This window comes from Anopheles cruzii, chromosome 2, assembly GCF_943734635.1.
Source record: "Anopheles cruzii chromosome 2, idAnoCruzAS_RS32_06, whole genome shotgun sequence".
NCBI classification, from domain to species: domain Eukaryota; kingdom Metazoa; phylum Arthropoda; class Insecta; order Diptera; family Culicidae; genus Anopheles; species Anopheles cruzii.
The window spans coordinates 51,243,536-51,263,369 of record NC_069144.1 but is presented as its reverse complement, the minus strand read 5'-3'; the positions used below and the strand labels follow the sequence as shown (position 1 = coordinate 51,263,369).

General features: G+C 45.8%; 1 protein-coding gene across 1 annotated transcript; it reads right to left on the bottom strand.

The window, feature by feature from the left end:
• Positions 1-222: 222 nt before the first annotated feature.
• On the bottom strand, positions 223-2,747 carry LOC128277577 (mitochondrial potassium channel ATP-binding subunit). Its single transcript, XM_053016055.1, has 4 exons — positions 2,628-2,747; positions 2,182-2,551; positions 2,024-2,121; positions 223-1,948 (listed from the first exon to the last, which is right to left on the bottom strand). Exons 1-4 carry the CDS (start codon positions 2,681-2,683, stop codon positions 316-318), a joined length of 2,157 nt encoding a protein of 718 aa, XP_052872015.1. The 5' UTR covers positions 2,684-2,747; the 3' UTR covers positions 223-315.
• Between the last annotated feature and the right edge of the window lie 17,087 nt (positions 2,748-19,834).

The following is a 19,834-nucleotide window of genomic DNA, read 5'->3' as shown; positions in this document are numbered from 1 at the left end:
CCTTCCAAAAACGGATTTTCAAATTTTGAATGCACAGTTGTACGGATTCGTTACTGAAAATCTATCGTCTCACACCGAAACGTTATATTTATTCGTCGATTTGACCTTATTCGTTCATACAATAAAAACCGACATACCACCAATCGATTCCGTCGTTCGTCAATAAATAATCCTTGGTGCAAAATAATGCTTTATTAGCTTGCCTGTCTTTAACGGTTCGATAAGCCCGCGTACGTTCCGCATAAGTCTTGTAATTTACGACGCCCAATCCCTCGTCTTAACAATTTGATTTCCTATAACCCCTAGTAAACCCTGTCAACCATAGACCCTCGGGTCTTGCTCCTGGCGCTGCCGCCGTTCCTGCTGCTTGATCAGCTCGTAATAGTATCCTTCCAGCTTGATCAAACTGTCATGGTTGCCGACTTCGACTATTCGGCCATGATCTAACACCACAATTACGTCGGCATTCCGGATCGTCGACAGACGGTGCGCTATCACCAGCGTCGTTCTATCGAGCACGGCCGCATCGAGCGCACTCTGGACGACCGCTTCGCTGGCCGCATCCAATGCACTGGTTGCTTCGTCTAGTACTAAAATCGTAGGCTGCTTTAGTAATGCTCTCGCGATCGCGATTCGTTGCCGCTGGCCACCACTCAGCTGAATGCCCCGCTCACCAACCATCGTTTCGTACCCATCCGGTAGTTGGCGGACGAATTCGTCCGATTGGGACAATTTCGACGCGTGCAGTACCTCTTCTTTGCTAGCGCTCGGGCGACCGTATCTGATGTTCTCGTAGATTGTCGTTCCGAACAGGACCGGTTGCTGTTCGATGAATCCTATCAGTTCGCCCCGAAGCCAACTCGGGGCCAAGTGGCTCAATTCGTGGCCATCGATCGTAATCCGACCGGCCGTCGGTTCGTAGAATCGTTCTAGCAGCGATGCGACGGTGGATTTACCACTCCCACTGGCTCCGACCAGCGCGACCGTTTGTCCGGGTTGGAGCACCAGATTGAAGTCTTTCAGCACACGCTGATTGGGGCGCGTTGGATACACGAACTGGACACCCTCGAAGCGCACCTCGCCGCGCAGTGTGCTGCCGGGAATGATGAGGCCGTGGCGCAGGTCAACCTTCGGTTCGAGGTTCAAATACTCAAAGACACGTGCTCCGGCCGTCATACCGCGAATCACTGATCCGAGCAGAATCGACCCTTGCGCCAGCGAACGTTGCACACCCTGCGAGGCCACCAGAAACGCCATTAAATCCCCTGCACTGATCGAGTTCGCCGACATAAAGTGGCCTCCAAGCAGCAGCGTTGTTAGCACCATCCCGTTCAGGCACAGGTTGCTGAGCGCCTGAAAAACCGCAATTCCTGCCCCGAGCTGCTGCGACAGGACGGCCGACTTTTGCGTCTCCACGCGGAACAGTTCCACTTCGGCGTGCTCGCTGGCACTGGCCCGCACCGTGCGGATATTCGCCAGCGCTTCCTCACTCACGGCCGTGGCACGTTCCGATTGTGCTTGTGAACTTTTACTCAAATGACGCAACGAGCGGCCGAGGAGCGAAAACAACCCCACCGCAACCGGTACCGACACGAGCGCTATGCTGGCCAGCTGGGGCGATATCCAAAAGAGCGATATACCGCCACCGACGAGCTGGGCGAAGCTTCGCAGACCCTGCGAAATGCACTGCTTGAAGCTGGACTTGAAGTCCTGTACGTCGGCCGTAAGTCGGTTCACCAGCTCGCCGGTGCGATTGCGGTCGAAAAACTCCAGATCTTGGATGATGATCTGGCGGAACAGATCCTGGCGTATGCTGGCCGCCATCTGTTCACCGATCTGGCTGAGCAGCAGGATGTAGATGAAGGTGAAGCCCGACTGTGCCAGGTACATGCCAAACAGCTTCAACGACGGACCTCGCAGATCGCGGAAGAAGGCCGCCGTATCGATGCTGAGGGTAAAGCGGGAGAAGCAATTTGAAACATCAACAGTAGCCATCGGATGAAGCCATCGACTCGGAACGTACTCTTTGAGACTATCGCCAGCGTATCGGGCTAACTTATTGACAACCACTCCGAGCAGGTTCGGTATTTGAATGTTGAAGTACGCCACAGCAAGAGCCGCCTGCAAAAAAAGAAGATGCTGGACAATAATTCTACCCCGGACCACTGGCAAAGATACTACCAGAATGGCTCCAACCAGCTTTCCGAGGTGCTGTTTTAGGTATGACCAGAACTTCCACCAATCGAAGCGGGCCGCTTCATCGTCGAACCCATACCGTTGGCCAGCGAGTCGGTTAGCATTAGCTTCGCAGTGAACGAACCACCGCCGGTACTGAAATCCGAGCGTTAGAGAGATTGCACTGCCCCCCAGCAACACCCGGAACACCTTCGTGCGGTTCTTAGTCACCGCGCGTCCGCCTTTTGCCACCGTTTGGTGTATGATGAGTCGACCTCGTGTGCTCTTCTGTAGGAACGCCGAACGGCCATCACTGAGGGTTTGAATTGTTCTTCGAAGCAACGCGCCAGACTGGTTGGTGCTGTGCGAACCGGGTCTAGGAAAAGCCAACGGTTGGGGCGCATTAGTTGAGGTTATGCAATCCGTCGGTGTCCGGCTTATTCGGTTTTTACCTTAGCACGCCACGCCAGCAGCTTGGTCGGTTTGGGGTGAGTAAAAGCTTCAGCATCTCCGCTTCCCCGATTTTCACCCGGTTGATGATTTAAGTTGTTTAAGGTCCTCCGGTTTTGTGCAATTTACTAACTGTTTCGCTTTCTAACTGTTTTCATTTTACATGTTTTCTTTCGCCCGAAGTAAACAGCTGATCTGTCAAACGGTGAGTGGAGAGAAAAGAAAAAGAAAAAGAGACAGAAAATGCTTGAATGTGTTTCGCGTACTCACAACTAGAGGGAGCTAGTGTCTCACGAAAAAATAATTTGAAAAGAACGTTGAAAGGTTTCGAGCGATTTTTTTTTTTGTTTTTTTGGAATCTAAGTGTTAAGAGATTCTAATTCTTGTTTCCTCGGTTTATTTTTCTATAATTACATAACTTTGACAGCTTTAGATGAAAGGCATGAGAGAAAAGATGTACGAAATCACAGGTAAAAGCAAAGTTCCTATTTAAAACTTTTATCAGCGAAATTTAAATAAATTTAAACCCTTAGAGTGCCCTTAGAGTATTCATTCAATTGCTAGCATAAATAGCTGGACTTGATTAGCGCTTCTGGTGCTGTTCTCGTAAAAAAAACTATTCAACTCAATACTCATAGAAGGTTTTTTTATCTATCACGGCAGGATGTGTTTTTTGCCAGTAAAATTCAACTGCTGTGCATCCGCGGAATCCGTTTCCGCATTGAAAAAGCTTAAAAATACGATCCGACGAGTGCGTCGTTCGTGCAGCGCTTCCGGTGCACGTGTGTGTTCAACTAATTAAATAAATCAACGCCCCGAGAGGCCGGACTTTCATCACATCACGGTGCGCCGGGCCGTTTCGGCGGATATTCAATAATGTAACACATGTCCCGGAAGGGAATAAAATGGAAATAGACAAACCAATAGAACGGACCCCGGACCGATAGCGTGGCCTTCGGCGGCTCTTCGCTCGCGTGTTTACAACCGTCCGTTTCAATTTAATGCCTTTCCCAAAAACACGTCGTCATTTAAATTTGACCAGCACCGCCCTAAAAACCCTTCTCACCGCCAACGCCCCAACATGTGTCTCCACCCAGCCACCCCCCGTGTGGATGGCGTTGGGAAATATTTTTTCACTCATGAAAATTGAATAAATTCCCATAATTCACACAAAACAACAAACCAAAGGCGCTGGTCAGTGTTGCGGGACCGGGCCGAATTCTAGTGCACGCGTACACACTCACGCGGGCAGGCGAGCGGGATGTGTCCGTCGTGTTGCGAAACGGGACATTTGGTCCCGTTTCCCGGGTCGCATCCTGATGAGGCACACACACGCACGGGCGGTGGGAATTATTATCTCCACATTGGGAACTCGAAACTGCGGTTTTGGTGTGTGCATTATGTGCACTCCGACCCACCGTCACCACACCCCGCAGCATTGCGTGGACACATCCGACGCCTTGGGGTATTTGCGCGATTTTCTCTCTCGTTTTTTGTGTTGTCCCTGGATTCCTGTTTGTGTGTTAGCTTTGTTGTAGAGCGCGCCCATTGCTGCGGCACAGGACCGCACGTTGACACACGGCTTCTGCGGTTTTGTGGTCCCCAATTCCCGAGGGAAGGGATGGTGGGTGAAACCGGCGTGGTGTCATCGTACACATGTCCCCCCCGGGGGGCTCTTCACCGGTTGGGGCCAGCGAACTCTCCATCGCTTTGTGGAATGCACTTCCCGCGGCAAAAGTGCAGCATGCGCTGCATGTTTTTTTCTATGCCCCTGACCGCTGTCCTGACCCCGATGGACGACGAGCCTGAGGGGGCCGGTTGCGGGGACCGGTTGGTCCCTTGCAACCGTAACGCGTCACGCGTACGCGAGCAAACAATTTCGATACGCATGAAATGATATGAAAATATTCATAATACATTTCAAATTGACATATTTTCCGATGTGGCGGAATGCGGGCCGAAGGCCGGTCGGCTGGTCCTTTTACCTCGCTCCGCTCCTTTGGCCTCCAAGCTGGGTGCTTTTTGGGGGAGGGTTTTGCAAGTCAGAGTGTCACAAATTTGTGAGCTTCATTTAATGCTATTTCAACCTTTCAGTTGCACTGTCGCGTTTGATAGGTGCAGCAACGTTTGTGGAGTGAACATTTACAATTAACCCCGGATGAGCATGGCATTTCGCCCGAACCGACCGTTCCATGGTTACAATCACTTTATAACGATCGTTAGGGGTTACTATTGTACCGAACTGGTCGATGTTGAGTGGTGCCCTGCCCAATAAATGGACTAGCACTGGGGCGGGCGGTCACTAAATTGTATTGTTCGACGTAACGACTGTCATCTCGGGGTACTAACGAATGCATATCAGTAAAAGCCTGTCGAATGGAGTCCGATCGCGAGCGAATGTTTGATGTGCTGTGACTGACAATTTTCCATTTTATATACATGGGAGAGATAGCGGAGCTGAATGGGGGAAGTTTGCGAATTCAAATGGCTGCAAATGGCACCATTTTGTTACTAGACAAATCACCAAGCACCATTGAAGATTTACGAGATTTGATGATGACACTACCTGATTCGTTAATATTATCAATGTTTTTCCGCCATAAACAGTGTTCAATTAATGGTACGATGAAGTCTAAGTTTGACTACAAATGAAGTCAACCGAAAACTAGAAAAAAACATTATGTTCTAAATCAAAAAGGTTTTTATCCTCTAATAAGTCGATCGTTAGTTTGCCGTTCGTTATTTTGGCAACGAATAGGAAAATTAACGAATCATAATAAACCAGATCCATTATTGATCGCCAATCAAACATGTTTCGAGCTTAATTTTTACGAACACTTTGTTTTGTTTCGATAGAATGAGGAAGTTGGCTGCCACTAGAAAACTGCTTGAAAAATTTGTTTGCCAAAATCATTAAATTTTAGTACCAGGGGCGTAGCGGTCCGTTTAATATGCAAAAGAGACCCGTGCAGCGTTGTGGCTCAGCATGGTTTCTCGCATGGTGACCGTTTTGTGAATTTCTCGTCAAACTTGGTGCGCTGGTTGGTTCCTCAACATATTTTCGCCAAACTATAATGTTGCACGTTGAATGCCGTTCATCGGAGGGAGCCCATTACCGAAGTTATCAGCTTTCAATTCCCTACATTGCTCATCGCATTTCAAACAACCTCAAAACAGTTTCGAAAATATCCCTTTGATAACACTCTGCAACCGTGCTGGTTTGCTGCTGGTCGTGTTCTAAGTTGCCGTTTTTCCAATTGAATGCTTTCCTTTCCACGCTGAAACAATAGTGAAACGAGCATGACACGCTTTTTCTTGTTCTTGGGATTAAACGGTGCAGGGTGGAGAGGTGTGAGCAAATCAGGGAGTTTCATTCGACAAACTTTTGCGCCCGTTACCACACACTCGGACTCGGCAGTGGCAATAAAGTTGTAACTCCTGCTTCCGGTTGGTTGTCGAAGGCTGCAGCGGCGTAGTACACTGCTGCTAACTGGGCGTTCTTTATCAGCGATGTTCTCTCCCCGTCGGTGCAGTGTTCGGCGAAAGTATGCATTGTGTTTGTTTCATAAAAGTTTCGTTTGGTTGGCTTCCCTACGGCGTTCGGGCTGCATGTCCGTAAAAAGAACATCTTGATCCTCCGGGGTTTGGGCGATCGAGATAACAGTTTCGAAGAACAGTGGAGAAGCTAAAACTACAAAACGATTGGATAAGTTTCACTATTCGAAATATAAATATAGTTAAACAGGGAAAAAACAGTAAAACAGTTTACAATTCGCAGACGATACTTCGCTGATTGACAGTACAACCGCAGGCTCTTACCAGGGCAGGGTGGTAAGCGAAGAATGTTGTAACTAATTGCCAACGCACAATGATTGGGTGTAATGCGCTTATGTGCCAGTGTACTTTCACTGTTAATGGAACATTAAGTGAGAATCCATGTTTATTAACTTGCAACGCATGCAAAACGGGCCACTAGTGCCAACTGTAAATGAATCGATGACGAATGACCAACCGAATGGAAAATGGGCAAACCGGTGGATAATTGTAAAGAGATCAAACCCACAGCAATAATTAACATATTTACAGCTTGCATTACTGAATTACCGCGAATGCATATATTTTAACGTTTGTTTAATCGTACTGGGCCGTATACTTTAATGCTATTTCTCAATTCTATCGACTTAATAAACTTAACGGCTATGCATCATGGAAGATGCTGACATTGAACATTGACTTACATTTCGCATGTACGGATCGCAATTGATGGATCATTATTGTGTAGTTGTCCTCAGAAATGCACCAAAAGGATGTAAAGGGATCCAATATTTTCGAACATAAGCAACTTTAATTGGTAAAAAATCAACTGCCAAGTCTATCATTGCATTAGATTGATTCTTTTAACTTTCACAAAAAAAAAATTCAGGGAACTCGTCATGCGCAACGAAACAGTCGCAGCAACAGTAATTATAATAATAATTGTTTTCTACTTTCCCTTCAACGAGTTCGACTTGGGTAGGAAGCTGGAAAGCAAATTTTCACGCGTGCATTTAAAGGAACGTGTGGAACCGCACCTTCAAAACGCTGCGACCGGCTGCAAGTGACAGAGGCAAAATCTATCGCTCCCGGAAGCGGGCGAGCATTTCGCTCTTTCGATCCTTACCATAAATCGTCACGTTCGTCGCATAAATATAGCGCAGTATGATACTCGGGTGTCCCTCGAGATAGTGGATAAAAAAAGATGGAAAGCTCTTTTTAAGTTCATCACCGACCGAGGCGGACTTTTTTCCACCGTTCCGTCTTCAATCCTTGTTGGTGCCGTTCCGCGCCTGTTTGGGGGAGGAAAAAAAAACCGCCAGCAGCGGGCGGTCGTGAGTCATTTATATTTATTAAGTGCGAAATAATCCGGCTCGTTAGTAAGTGCTCGCCCATTAGCCCACCGAAGCCGGCAGTCGATCGGCATTGGGCCAAAGATGTCGCCGGAAGTTGGTGGCGCCGCGCGATGTACGGGGTCCTGCCTGGCTGAAAGCCGATTGCTCCGTTGGTCACACCACTGGCAATTTCCTATTCCGCACCGCCCACCACCGCCGGGGGCTGTGGTATAAAGTGGAAAATGATGGTAATACTTGTGGCGGCCGCGAACGCAAGCGAACATCCGCCCGAGGAACAGGATATGAAGTGGACCGAACCACAAGCACACACACGCGCGCGCGTATGCACGCGTTGACGAGTTCGCATTTGTGCCGTCAGCCGTGAAAACCAGAAAGTCAGTCCCCCGAAGGATCGATCCTCGCCCGGGATGATTGTTCGGAAAATGAGTTCCCCTCGCTCGACGAGAGCCACCAGGCGCCTCCTTCGGTCGATTAATGGCCATTTTATCGCCTCTTCTCTCTCTCCCACTCTCTCTCACTCTATCAAGTTGCGACGACCAAAGGACGGGATTCAGTGGGAAACTCGTTGAGAAAGCCGTTTATCATGCACTGCAAAATAGGGCAAGCGGCGCACCTAAGGGACATCCGTAATGATTGAATGTACGTAACACAACGTGAGTTGTTAACTTTAACTCCAGCAACGTTGCCATACTCTGCGGTGGCTTTACAAAACACGACCATGGCGAACTTCAGACGGTATTGTAATATTCCAACCGTTGATAGTTATTATAATGTGACAATATATTACGTTCAATCGGCAAACGGCCTCGTAGCCACGAGGGAGCGGACTCGCGGAGGGCTGTGGTTTCGAGCAATAACGTGTCAATTATAAAGTGGAACCATGGCAGGCGCCCTGGGTGGTCGGCAACTGCCGGAACCGAACGATCCTGGTGACAGAAGATAATTTCCCGTAATGAAGTAGCTCGGTTCAGTGTTCGAAGTCGGGGTGAGCATTAGCGATTCCTCTACGATGAACGATCGGTGTATGTGCGTGAACATGTCCCTCTTTCCACGCTGCCACATCACGACATTGATGGAGTTTGACGCAAAAGCATAAATTCTTTATATGAGCTGTTGAATTTATGAGCATGAGCATGAGCATGAGCATGAGCATGAATTCGTGCAAATGGAGAAAAAACCAACTAAACATAATCAATAGACTCAAAAGCAGCTTCGAAAAAAAAAAAAAATTTATGCCTAGTTAAAATTCAGTGAAGATACATCTTACGCAAGATAATTGTTCTAATTACTATTACATTGTCTTATTTTGAAAATAATACCATGAACTGTTGGTTGGAATTGGAATGACGAGTTCACGGAAATTGGCTGTGTTTTTCAACTGGTGAGCTCTTGTTTTGTAAAACTCACACAACGCGCCCAAAATCTACAAAATCCTTTTCGCGATGCAAAGCGATCCTCACATATTATATTTATCCACACATTAACACACGCCTCATCGACTGGTTGGGCTGTTGTATTAAAGTCTTTTTGCGCACTGTTTTCGCCTGCTGCTTTACAAATAAACATTTTAAAATGAAATGAAATATCTAAAAACGTAGCGAAAAAAGCTCTCTTACCATCCCTTCTGGCAACATTGACACCCTTATTTGGCTCGTGCCGCTCGTGTTTGAAAATGAAACAAACGTTCATAAAAAGCTCGCATTGCCCTCTGCCTTTGAACCACTTTCCGGAGTTCTGCATCGTTTGGGATCGGCCATCGGTACGGCCCAATCAACCCCACCCCCTCCGGGTTGGCCGGGGAGGTCTGGTCTGTTTTCGTTTCATTATTCATCACATTTGCCGGAAGAACCAACCGTCCGTGGCGAGGGTTTAGTTAGATGGTGGGCAGCGTCATCGCGCGACCGGTTCCGGTGGAAAACCTATCCACTTTTCTATTTGCGCGAATTGGAAAATAATCATAAATTGTAATGAACATTTTCAGCACATGATTCCGATGAAATTTTAATAATGCTCCACCATGCGCCTCCATCGAGGCCGGTTCGCGGCCGCGTTCGTGCTGGGCGTTAAGCCTTAGTGGGATATTTTTTTGTTTGTTACATTCTACCCCGTCCTGATGACACTGCCAGGACCTTGTTTCGGAATTCGAATATGATACGGTCATTTGTGCTCGGTCACAGCGCTCGTAGCTGGTAACCGCATCGGGTGGCATTCGACAACAGCCACGCCACCGGCGGGCGATGAGCTTTCGGGCAGCAGCTTTTTTTGCCGGGATCAGATCTCAAGCAGTTTTTATGCGCTCACCGTGAAACGCCCATCATAAAACGGGGCGGGTTACGACGGGGGTTTTCGGTACCAAACCTCAGCTGGGCACGTGCTGCAAACCAGCGGCTTAAAGAACAATCTGTCCATTTGATACGGAAAATGGAAAACCACCCCGCCGGGATCGGGCAAACAGAAGTAAAACAAGCCCCGGCGCTGATGAGCCGGCCAGCGTACACCAATCAATGAAACGCCATGCATCGCCTTCGATCGGCCACCGAGGGATTCCGCTGCGGGTGGGACTTTGGCAAAGCTTTGGTGACCAACGGCGAGTTTCGTTTGGTGATCCTTGTTCCCGGAGCTTGCGGTTTGGTTCGTTTTGCAATTCACTGGGCAATATGAACAAAGTCAAAAGAGCTTGTGTATTTAAAAAAGGAAAATATGATGAAAGGGTTGGTCGTTCATAGCTGTTTGTAGGAAAACATTTTTGTTATTAGTATAGCAACGTTATTAGTAATGATTTGACATAAAAAACAACGATGACAAGCCACAAATTTCTTCGTTATCAGTTAGATCAACCATTTAATAATAATAACGACGAATTTGGTTTATTTGAAACGAAGAATTTGAGCCAACAGAGGACCTTTAATCTTTACTAAACTACATTTTTACTTTTACATTTAAATCACCATCCGACAGCAGGATCAATTTCTGTGTTTCACATACCAGTGGTTAAAATTCGTTACACTCCTACTGTTCCTTCAAGCTAATGCGTTCGAGCCGGTTTAAATAGATTCACAAAAGGTATGCGAACCATTTGTCGTTCAATGTGCGCCGTAGACGCAAAATTTTGCCTCCCTCGGTCGCTACTTTTTCTGGGACGCATTCCAACATGTCGAAGTCATTGGTGCCACAAATTGCGTTCGCTAATAAGCCACCGTCGTGCTGAGTGTGGTATGCTCGGTTGCTTTTGGAATGCATTTGGTGTGTTGAATGCCAAACTAGTGGATTAGGATGCACGGCTTTCGCACACAGCACCAAACTCACTTGACAGCGATATTTTACGTACAGGAAAAATTAAATACTTTAGATGCTCCGGTGTAATATGGATGAATTGTTGAAATGATTGAGCCTTGTAGCCTAGATGTGGTTTGAATCCTTTACATCCTTTTGTTTCCTAATAGAATCCTGCAATCGTCCGCATGTGAAGTATTCAAACATTTTCACCTCCAACTAAATGGCTGCTCAGTTGCGTTGCATCTATGGCAGTATTCGCCATTAACAACATCCATTTCAAGTTTTATCAAAGAATAACTTTTCGGAAATGGCGTCCAAAATTCACCGTGACAAAAACAATCGCCACGGTTTGTGTCCGCAACCGGCACTTGAGTGTGTGTCTTGAACACGGATTCACAATGCTTATGCTCACGCACGCACCGATGTGCTCCAACCGTGTCGTTCGGTGAGCTGGATACGGACGGTTCCTGCCCATGGGCGAATGGGTCTGTCTCGCAGTTTTATTGATTTGGCAAATACGTGGCTCAATACTCGACGCAAGACACGAACTAGAGCTTTAACTAGAAATCCTTAGCGTGGTCGTTTCTTCCTCTGGCTCTCGGGATGGCCAATCCTTCTGTGGTGCTCACCGGATGAATGCGACGAATTCAATCGATAGGTACTTCCAACAACTTGAACACAAGTTCGAGGAACTAGAATGCGGTGCAGGACACAATTTGCAGAGCCCTCGCAGAGTTGTTGCGGTGCTATCGCTCCAGCTCTGATTGCTGGCTGAATTCACACGCGTGGCCGGCATGTGTTCGAATAAATGTCAAGGCGAAAGGACGTACGTTTCGCGGGCCTAAAAGAGTTAACTAACCGCTCGGCTTGTGGGAGAAAATTGGGAAACAAATTCGAAAACTATTCCCGAACCGCACCAGAATGTGTGCAGTGAACCGTACCGAGCCAGAGCCGGTCCACTGCAAACGATAGGCCGGTGCGCCTGGCCGCCGGACCAGCCCATAGCCCACGGAGAGCTGTCCGTGGCCGTTGGGTGCAGCTGACGACGTCGTTGAAAGCGATTTGAAGGGTGGATGCTAAAAGTTGCCCATAAAAAACCGAACCGACCGAACGGATTGACGTTGTAAACCGAACCGGTCAAGGCTTAAGGGTTGGGTCGGACGTTGGGCGCAGGCCACGTAGTGTTGCGGTGAGAGGCGATTTGCATCTTCATGTAAAGTTGGTCCTTTGGGTACCAGCGGTCGATGCATCGAGTCCCTTCCCCACGGGACCGCGGGAGCGGGGTTTCAATTCACATGCGATGTGACATGGTCATAATGGGCCAACCATCGTCCTGCACCCAGCCTGCACGCCACCCGCCTTCGGTTGGCGCAAAACCCTTATTTGGGACGGAACGTGATCTATGATTCGGACGCTAGTCGAGCAGCCAACGAACCGAAAGGAAAGTTGCGGAACGAGCGCAAAAGCTGAGCAAAAAGTTGCCCAAAAATGCGGCCCGAGAAAGTGAATCTTTTCGGTTTCGATTGGAAATGGCATGCGTTTGCTGCTGGCGCTGAAGGAGACCGGCATTTTACCACCAACTCAGCACATGGAAACATGGAACCGAGGTCGGCGGCGGCGGCGGCGGCGGCGGCGGCGGCGGCGGCGCTGGCGGACCAAACTTTGCGGGCCCGAAAACGAGCATTACATTCGTCCAACGGTGCAGGATGGGTGTGGTGAAGGGAGGGGGGGGACTGTGGGGCTTCTTCCCCGCCGGCCGGCTGGATGGACGTGCCCGTGTCCGAGAATTTCCATATGTTTCACATAAATTGCACGAGTATAATACAGTAAAATAAATAACACATAACCGGAATCCAACGGCAGCTTGTGGAAGACCCACACGCAAGCCTCGTAACGCTTGGGCTTGGTTACTTGTCGAAAGGGAACCAGAAAAAAAACGCGACGCGTCCGTCTCCACTATCTCCGGGTTCCGGGTTGGGCCGGTCTGGCCAGCGTAATCGTGGCCATCGTCGCCTTTCGCTGTGTGACCATTTTCTGCACTGTCACCGAAATACGCTTTTAAATTACCAGCTCCATCGGCAACACGGGGGGAGGAGGCAAAAAACCCGTAATACGCCACCGAAGCTCAGGCGTGGGTTACAGTGGGCTCCACGTAATGGGCACAGAACATCCCAAGTTTCAATTATGCCAAACACATTTATTTACCGTGACGTGGATTACATTATAATGTTGAATAGAATTCATTTTGCTTAAAATAGATCGAAGGATAATCAAATGATTAAATTTTAATAATCAATCAAAATTCGTTTAACATTATTTCGAAACATACTTTGGATTGTCTAAGCTTAGTATGTTAAAGAAAACTATATATAAGCGCAACCAATTTTTTTAATTTATTGTATCCGTTAGAACTGGCCGAGTTGTATTAACACCAAAGTAAAGTTTGCAGTCAAATTGATGCCTAATAACAGTAGAACCTAATACATTAATTGTACCAAATCGCGGTTCAGATTCTCCTTCACTCTTTGTAAAAATATATAAAAAATATCATTATTCGAAAAGAGGAGCGCCATCAACTGATTTTCAGATACTTCAGCCCGGTGTATTTGTTCAGAGTAATAATTTCCTTTTATTTTCATACATTCTTTGCATATTTTTATTTCATATTCTCTGGCATATTTCAAAGAAAAACAATTTTAATAGCACCCCAATCGCGTTTAGGAAGCCTTAGTGGATAGAAGCCTCCGTTGCTTAAAAGGCACGAGCTAATACATTGTAAATTTAGTGGCAATTGCATTACCCTTTGGTTTGCATCCGGAACAACTTTGCATAAAACCCATAATTGCACAATATCGATATCCTGGCGTGCATAACCTTTGCACCGCACTGTAGCCAGGACGGGGTCCGCTTGCCAATCTCTGCTCTGCTTTCAATGTGGCTATTCGGTTTTTTCCTGCCGCTGATTTTCACCCGGTTGGTCAGATTTTGCCCTATTTCTGGATTGGGGTAGTGTCTGCAGCGCCAATGGTGGCCAACCTGCTGTACATAACGTATGGCCGGCGAAACGACGAAAAAAAAAAGACATACAAAACTCAGAAGAGACAGTTAATACGTTACATAGTTGCAGTGGCCGCGGTGCTGTCGAGTGAAGGACACTATGCTCCAATTGCACTCATACGGCGGCGGCGATAGGCGGCTCGCTGTAATGGAGATCGTCGATGTGCCGATAGGAGATCGCTTTTTCCATGCGACCCTATCGGGGCGCAAATTTTAGTTCCGGAACAATTGAAATCTTTCTTCGGTCACACTGTGTGATGACAGGAATGTGCCGTCAGTTAGATTGGTGTAATTTGAATCGCGTGTCGTATCTGTGTGTCTAATGGAAAGCCAACCGGACGTGTGTTTTGTTTTCTTTTCGGCCTTCGAGATGAGGTTTGACTGCCAATCCATAAAATGTGGTGCTTTGAAGGGCCGGTGTATTGGTTTCAAATGGTTGTGGCCGACGACCATTGACCGACGTAGAGCTTTGTGGTCTCTGTTTAATTTCAAACTTTAGTAATCCTCCAAACGGTATATGTATTAATCGACAACATAAAAATCATAAGGCGTAGTTCATGAAACGTTCAATAAGTTTGCTAATTTTCCAACGTGGCACAGTGAAGCAAGACAACTCTCAAGAAACTTTTCAGACACGCTTCACATGCACCCACGGGTACCGATGTTGCCATCTTAAGCCGCCGAGCTGGAGGAGTCTCGGCGTAAGCCTTTCATCGCGCGAAATGTTGTCCCAATTTTTATAAAAGCATCGCGCAAAGCAAAACGGCACAAGGCAGCACCAAAAAGAAACAGGATCCGCCTGCCTGAGCCAAATCCGGCCACCGGCTCGGGCACTTGGCATGTATTAATTCCAAACAATTAGGTCGTCCTCTGTTTTGAGCAGCGAATCCTGTTTTGTGCCTCACACCCGGTGGCCATTATCGAATGTTACAGTGAATGCTTATGGCTGCCGTTTCTATTATTGCTTGACGTTGGCGTTGGGCGTGCAGGATAAGCCAGGCATGTAGGATCTGGGCATGTTTAGGTGGCGCTTCAATTTGTGGCGGGTGCTACTTTCCGTTTCGGCAAAGAAAAGCTCATTGTACACACACACACACACACACTCGAACACAAAAAAAACCATCGGCTTTGTGGTGCCGCCGTTACATAGTTGGTTTTTATGCTCTTCGCTTTTTCACATTTTTTAGCATTTTGCGCCTTCTGTCTGCCGAAGGATCAGCGCAAGGACTAGCGCAGTGCAACGCGTTTTGTTCGTGTTGTGGTCTGCACCGAAGCAACTCGGTGGAGGCTTTTCGCGCCCCCTCACGGAGCCCCACTTTACACTGTGATCTTCTTCCAGCCAAATACCACCAGTCAGGCTTGGGAGAGAAAATACGGCTTCATTGTGTGTCTTGAAAATTGGAACGAAAACTGAAAGAAGAAGTCCTATTTAACGCAAAACAGAACCCTAGAGCCCTGGAAAGCAGATGGCTGGAAGAAAACGGAAAGCTCTCCTTCAATGCTGGTCACGTAAACATGCGAGTCCCGGGCTTGGTAGAGGCGTACAAGATACAGTGGATGGCGAAATTAACCTTAGTTCAAGTACACAAAAGATTTTTGGAAATACGAGGATGAAAAATTTGCTTTGGTCATTAAAAAATCAATCTAAAACATTAAATAAGATGTGTAAATGTTAGTCTTGGTGTATTTAGGGATGATTGATACAAGAGAAAAATTTTGGTCAAACATATTTGGAACAAGCCAAATTTCTCTTCGGCGAAAATAACCTTAGTATCCGCAATACAAACCATTCCGCCCAGGCAGTGTAGCCAAACATCCTGGTTTTGTTATGTGGCCCTTTCTACAGTCCTCATGTATTATTTTGGTATAGATAGGTTTGATTAATTTAGCTAATTCTGTTAAATTCAGTGATCTTTACGTACACTCTAAAGTTCATGAATAACCACATGTTTTCAGTGGTTGGTCGGTCTGGACAAAGATGTTAATACCCTAAAACTTTGATATTATCATACACGAGATACTACATGACTACTTCTGGCTTGTGGGTTGCCGAACTATCCTGTGGTGCGGGGAAATCTTCACCTATAAGACTTGTTCCTTCTTGAATGATTTTTCTTTCGTCGATTTTTGACCAGCTTTCGAGTCACCATGACCAGGAAAGGTCACAAACTTGTAAGTTTCATGTAAATAATGCATCCCTAGAACATAATGCTGTTGTAATTTGTTTCCTAATTGATGATTCAGATACCTATAAAAGAAAATTTCAACTCCTTATAATGAGAGGTGAACCATACCAAAGATTCATCACTCCAAAACAGCTTTTCTCACAATAAACGAAGCTTTAAAGCATGCAGATAGTAAAATACCGTTCCTTTATCCGTATTGGCCATGGTTAGGTGCGGAATTTTGTTGAAAAGAATGCCAGATTTGTCTACGTGCTATAGGCTACGTCGAATGATATACACGGAATCGAGTTGTATACTGTCTGATTTTCGTTTTCGGCCAATATTTTAGGCGGATTGCAAATGGTTTGTGGAGGAGATATTCAGTATACGTTTATTAACTCGTTTTGGTGTTGATTTCTTGCGGCCACAAACTTTAGTATGATGAATACGACCTTCATTTTCATACAGCTTGATTATTGCTGCCGATTGCTTGCTCGCTTTTGTCGAAAATACGTGCAATATCCCTATCAGTTTTACCACTAATAATCAAAATAATAACTAATTTACGTTACTAATTGGTAATCTTGGGATATTTAGAAGGTTCTACCATATTTCAAGCTGAGAAACAGCATAATGTCTTGTGAATTCTTCACCATGCGTTTCTCAGCTTTAATTCTGCATTTTGCATATTAAAACATGTAAAATATCATGTTATTATTGCTCATAAATTTAAAAAATGTACTCTAGTTGGTTTATTACAGAGCAAAACGAAGGAAGTTGGTGTGAAAAATAAAAACTTCAAGCTTCCAAATTAAACTAAGGTTAATTTCGCCGTGCTCAAATTGACCTATGACCACAAATGGCCGCACCAGTCTACTAGATTACATCTAAATGTAATTTTATCGCCCACATTTTAGTCTTAGAACCTCAATATAATATTCAACGTCTCAAAAGAGCCAATAAAATAGAAGATGTACTCATATTTTCACGTGTTATTTAAATGTTCATGAGCTAAGGTTAATTTCGCAATCCACTGTATATGAAGTGAGAAACGGTTTGTTTTTATATAAATCATCATTTCTTTCATGCCCGCTCGCACTTTCGCATCATACACTGCATCTGAAGATTTTTCTTTCTCTTTCACACTTTCTCTTTTAGTTTTAATCTTCTGATAAATTGAGCAGCGGCAGTGTCCCGTTTGCATTGCAATGGCGAGCTTAGTCGGGCTCATTAATTTGCAACGAAGCCAACAGCATCCGTGCGCCGGTAATGGAAAGTGGAAGCTTTACTTTTCCTCTTCCGAACCAGCTCCACCAGCTTGGCCCGGGTCGAAGTTAGCGGGAACTTGTGCGGGCAAAAAAATGGTGTTCCAAATTGTTGGTAAAAACCAATTCGAAACTCAACTTAATAATCTGAAAAGTGATTCGCAAAGCGAACCTGCCAAGGGAGCCAGCAACGAAACAAGTATCATTTATTGCACTCGTCCGCCAATTTAATTACAGCAAAAGCCGCACGGGGTAAGAAAGAAAGCGTCTCTCAACAAGCAATCAATTAAAAAGTTGGTAAAGAAACGAACACCAGTCCAATGATGGATTCACAAGTCGTAGGGTGATGCACGGAAGAATGCAGCCAAAAACGTTGTCATCGTTGTGCACCACGGACGTGGTCTATGACTAAACCGAGAGCATTGGTTGTGTTGAATGTTTTTATACGAGGTCTTTTCGTACGAAATCAACCATCCAAATGTCGAAACCCACGCCACACAAGCTGTAAATAAGCAGAAAGCTAACATTGGGAAGCGAATTGACCGCACGACGAAAAATCAACACTCAGATTTTTCAGTAAACAAAAAGGATGTTCACCAAATGATTCTCTCCTACTGCGGTAAGTACGTACATAAACCTGTGCGGTAAAATGCATTAGCCAAGCCTTCGGGTCTCATGGGCCTCCTGGGCGATGTGTTGCTTTATGCACCGAAGAGGCGGTATCATTTTGGTTTTTTCATTCCCCAGAAGACGACCCCCTCGGCGCAGATGTTCGTGCAAAACAAATTCGTATTTACTTACGTTTGAGGTTTGCATGCCGAAAACAACCGTGTTTGACGTAGCTCGAGAGCTGAAAGAATTGAAGCCATTTTTATGCTGTTGATTTTTTTAAAATTGCTCAACATTTATTGAGTTTGCTTAAGTAAGCAAGAACATAAACCTTTTTCGACTAATTAAGCGCTTTAGAATGGGTTTGTCTTAGAGTAGTTCTTTTTTCTTTGAATTCTAATTCCGGATTGCAATTGTTACTGACTATAATCTCGTTTATTGCTGTTACTTGTTTATAATCGAAAGAGGAACTTTTTATAATTTAATTTGAAAACATACTTCATATTCATGGTTGGAAGTACATGGATTCATGATGCGTGGACGGATCCTCCCCACGTCACTCAATACGTAGCTAATTTTCATCACCGTGTCGCTTACCTAAACATGCCGGCTGGACCGTGGCAATCGCCGGTCGTACCTGTCGAACTCCCCAAGTTTTCACCTCACGCCGACAACATATCGGTAGCAAAACAAACATCAGACGTCACCATTTGCTTTCCAACGATGGAACCGCTTCAGACGAGAACTTTCGTGAGCGGGGCGCGGTTGAAACGGAACCGCTAGTATCGCAAGTGCGCGATCATTGCCAGCATTTGCGCAACTTTCGACTGTCTCGTACACATTCGAACCGAATGGTACGTGACTTGGCGACAGGAACACGATTTCCCACATGTGATCGCAGAAGGAGCTGTTTCCCGCGAGAGTTTATCAAGTGGTTTGGCACGTCCATCAACGGTGAAGTGCGATGACTTTCCCGATGACACATGGATGGACTATCGCGAGAACAGCAAAACGGTTCTGCCACACTGACACCCAATACCAAAGGACATTGCAGTTGAAGTTGAAAGTGGGCTAGTTTGCATGTCCGATTAGCTCGTAAATGTTTGATGCCAAGCTTTACCGTGCCTTCGGTCGAAAGTGAATCGAAGTTGCTAGAAATTCTTATAACTCGTTTCCAGTGTTAAACAAATCAATCATTTCGTTATTCCTTTTTGTCAATAATGTTGTTTTTAGTTTGCATAATTTATGTATGTGTAGAATACAGACAATAATTCATCTTCTGTACTTATATTTTTATTTCGACATAATTCTTCTTTTTTCGCACCGTCCAGACTGCTTAATAGGTTGTTTGATTGATAATATTAAAAAGAGCATTGCCGTATGTGAAAAAATTAAGATGCACTTGAAATGTAGTCATCACAGGATAGTTCCGATCACTTCGATCATCAAGAGAAGAAAGTTGCAGTCTATTTAACTGCTCATCTATTCTCTAACGATTCTAATTGATCAATTTGTTTTCAGTAATTTGCGGTTAGGGCATCGGCTGAAGCGCGGATGCGAGTATAGATTGCGCTTCGAATCGCGTCGAGTGAATCATGAACTGATCAGCACTCATGTTTTCTTGCCAAAGCGCTAAATTGCTTTTGCGGCAAGCTCGATGGTGATGTAAATACTTGAAAACATAGAGCAGCGAAAATTAAAAACCAAAAAAAGTGTTTGCCTATGCCGTATGATAGTTACTTTACTTCGATAGTAAAAAAAACCAGCTGATGGTAAAATTAATTTCCAGCTTCGCGCAAGTTTCTAGTTTCATTCGGCACTGCCGGGAAGGTTTCTAACGCAGAAAAGTAATAAACTTCAGTTTTTCCTCATTTTTCATTTTTTTTATGGATTGCAACGCCGATGCGCACGGTGCTCCGGACACCCAGAGTAAGGCACTCGGTGCGTT

Coding starts and splice junctions, on each gene's coding strand:
- LOC128277577 (XM_053016055.1), bottom strand. CDS start 2,683: ATGCTGAAGCTTTTACTCACCCCAAACCGACCAAGCTGCTGGCGTGGC. Junction 2,552..2,627: donor TGCTGGCGTGGCGTGCTAAG/GTAAAAACCGAA, acceptor GGCTTTTCCTAG/ACCCGGTTCGCACAGCACCA. Junction 1,949..2,023: donor GCTGGCGATAGTCTCAAAGA/GTACGTTCCGAG, acceptor CTTTACCCTCAG/CATCGATACGGCGGCCTTCT.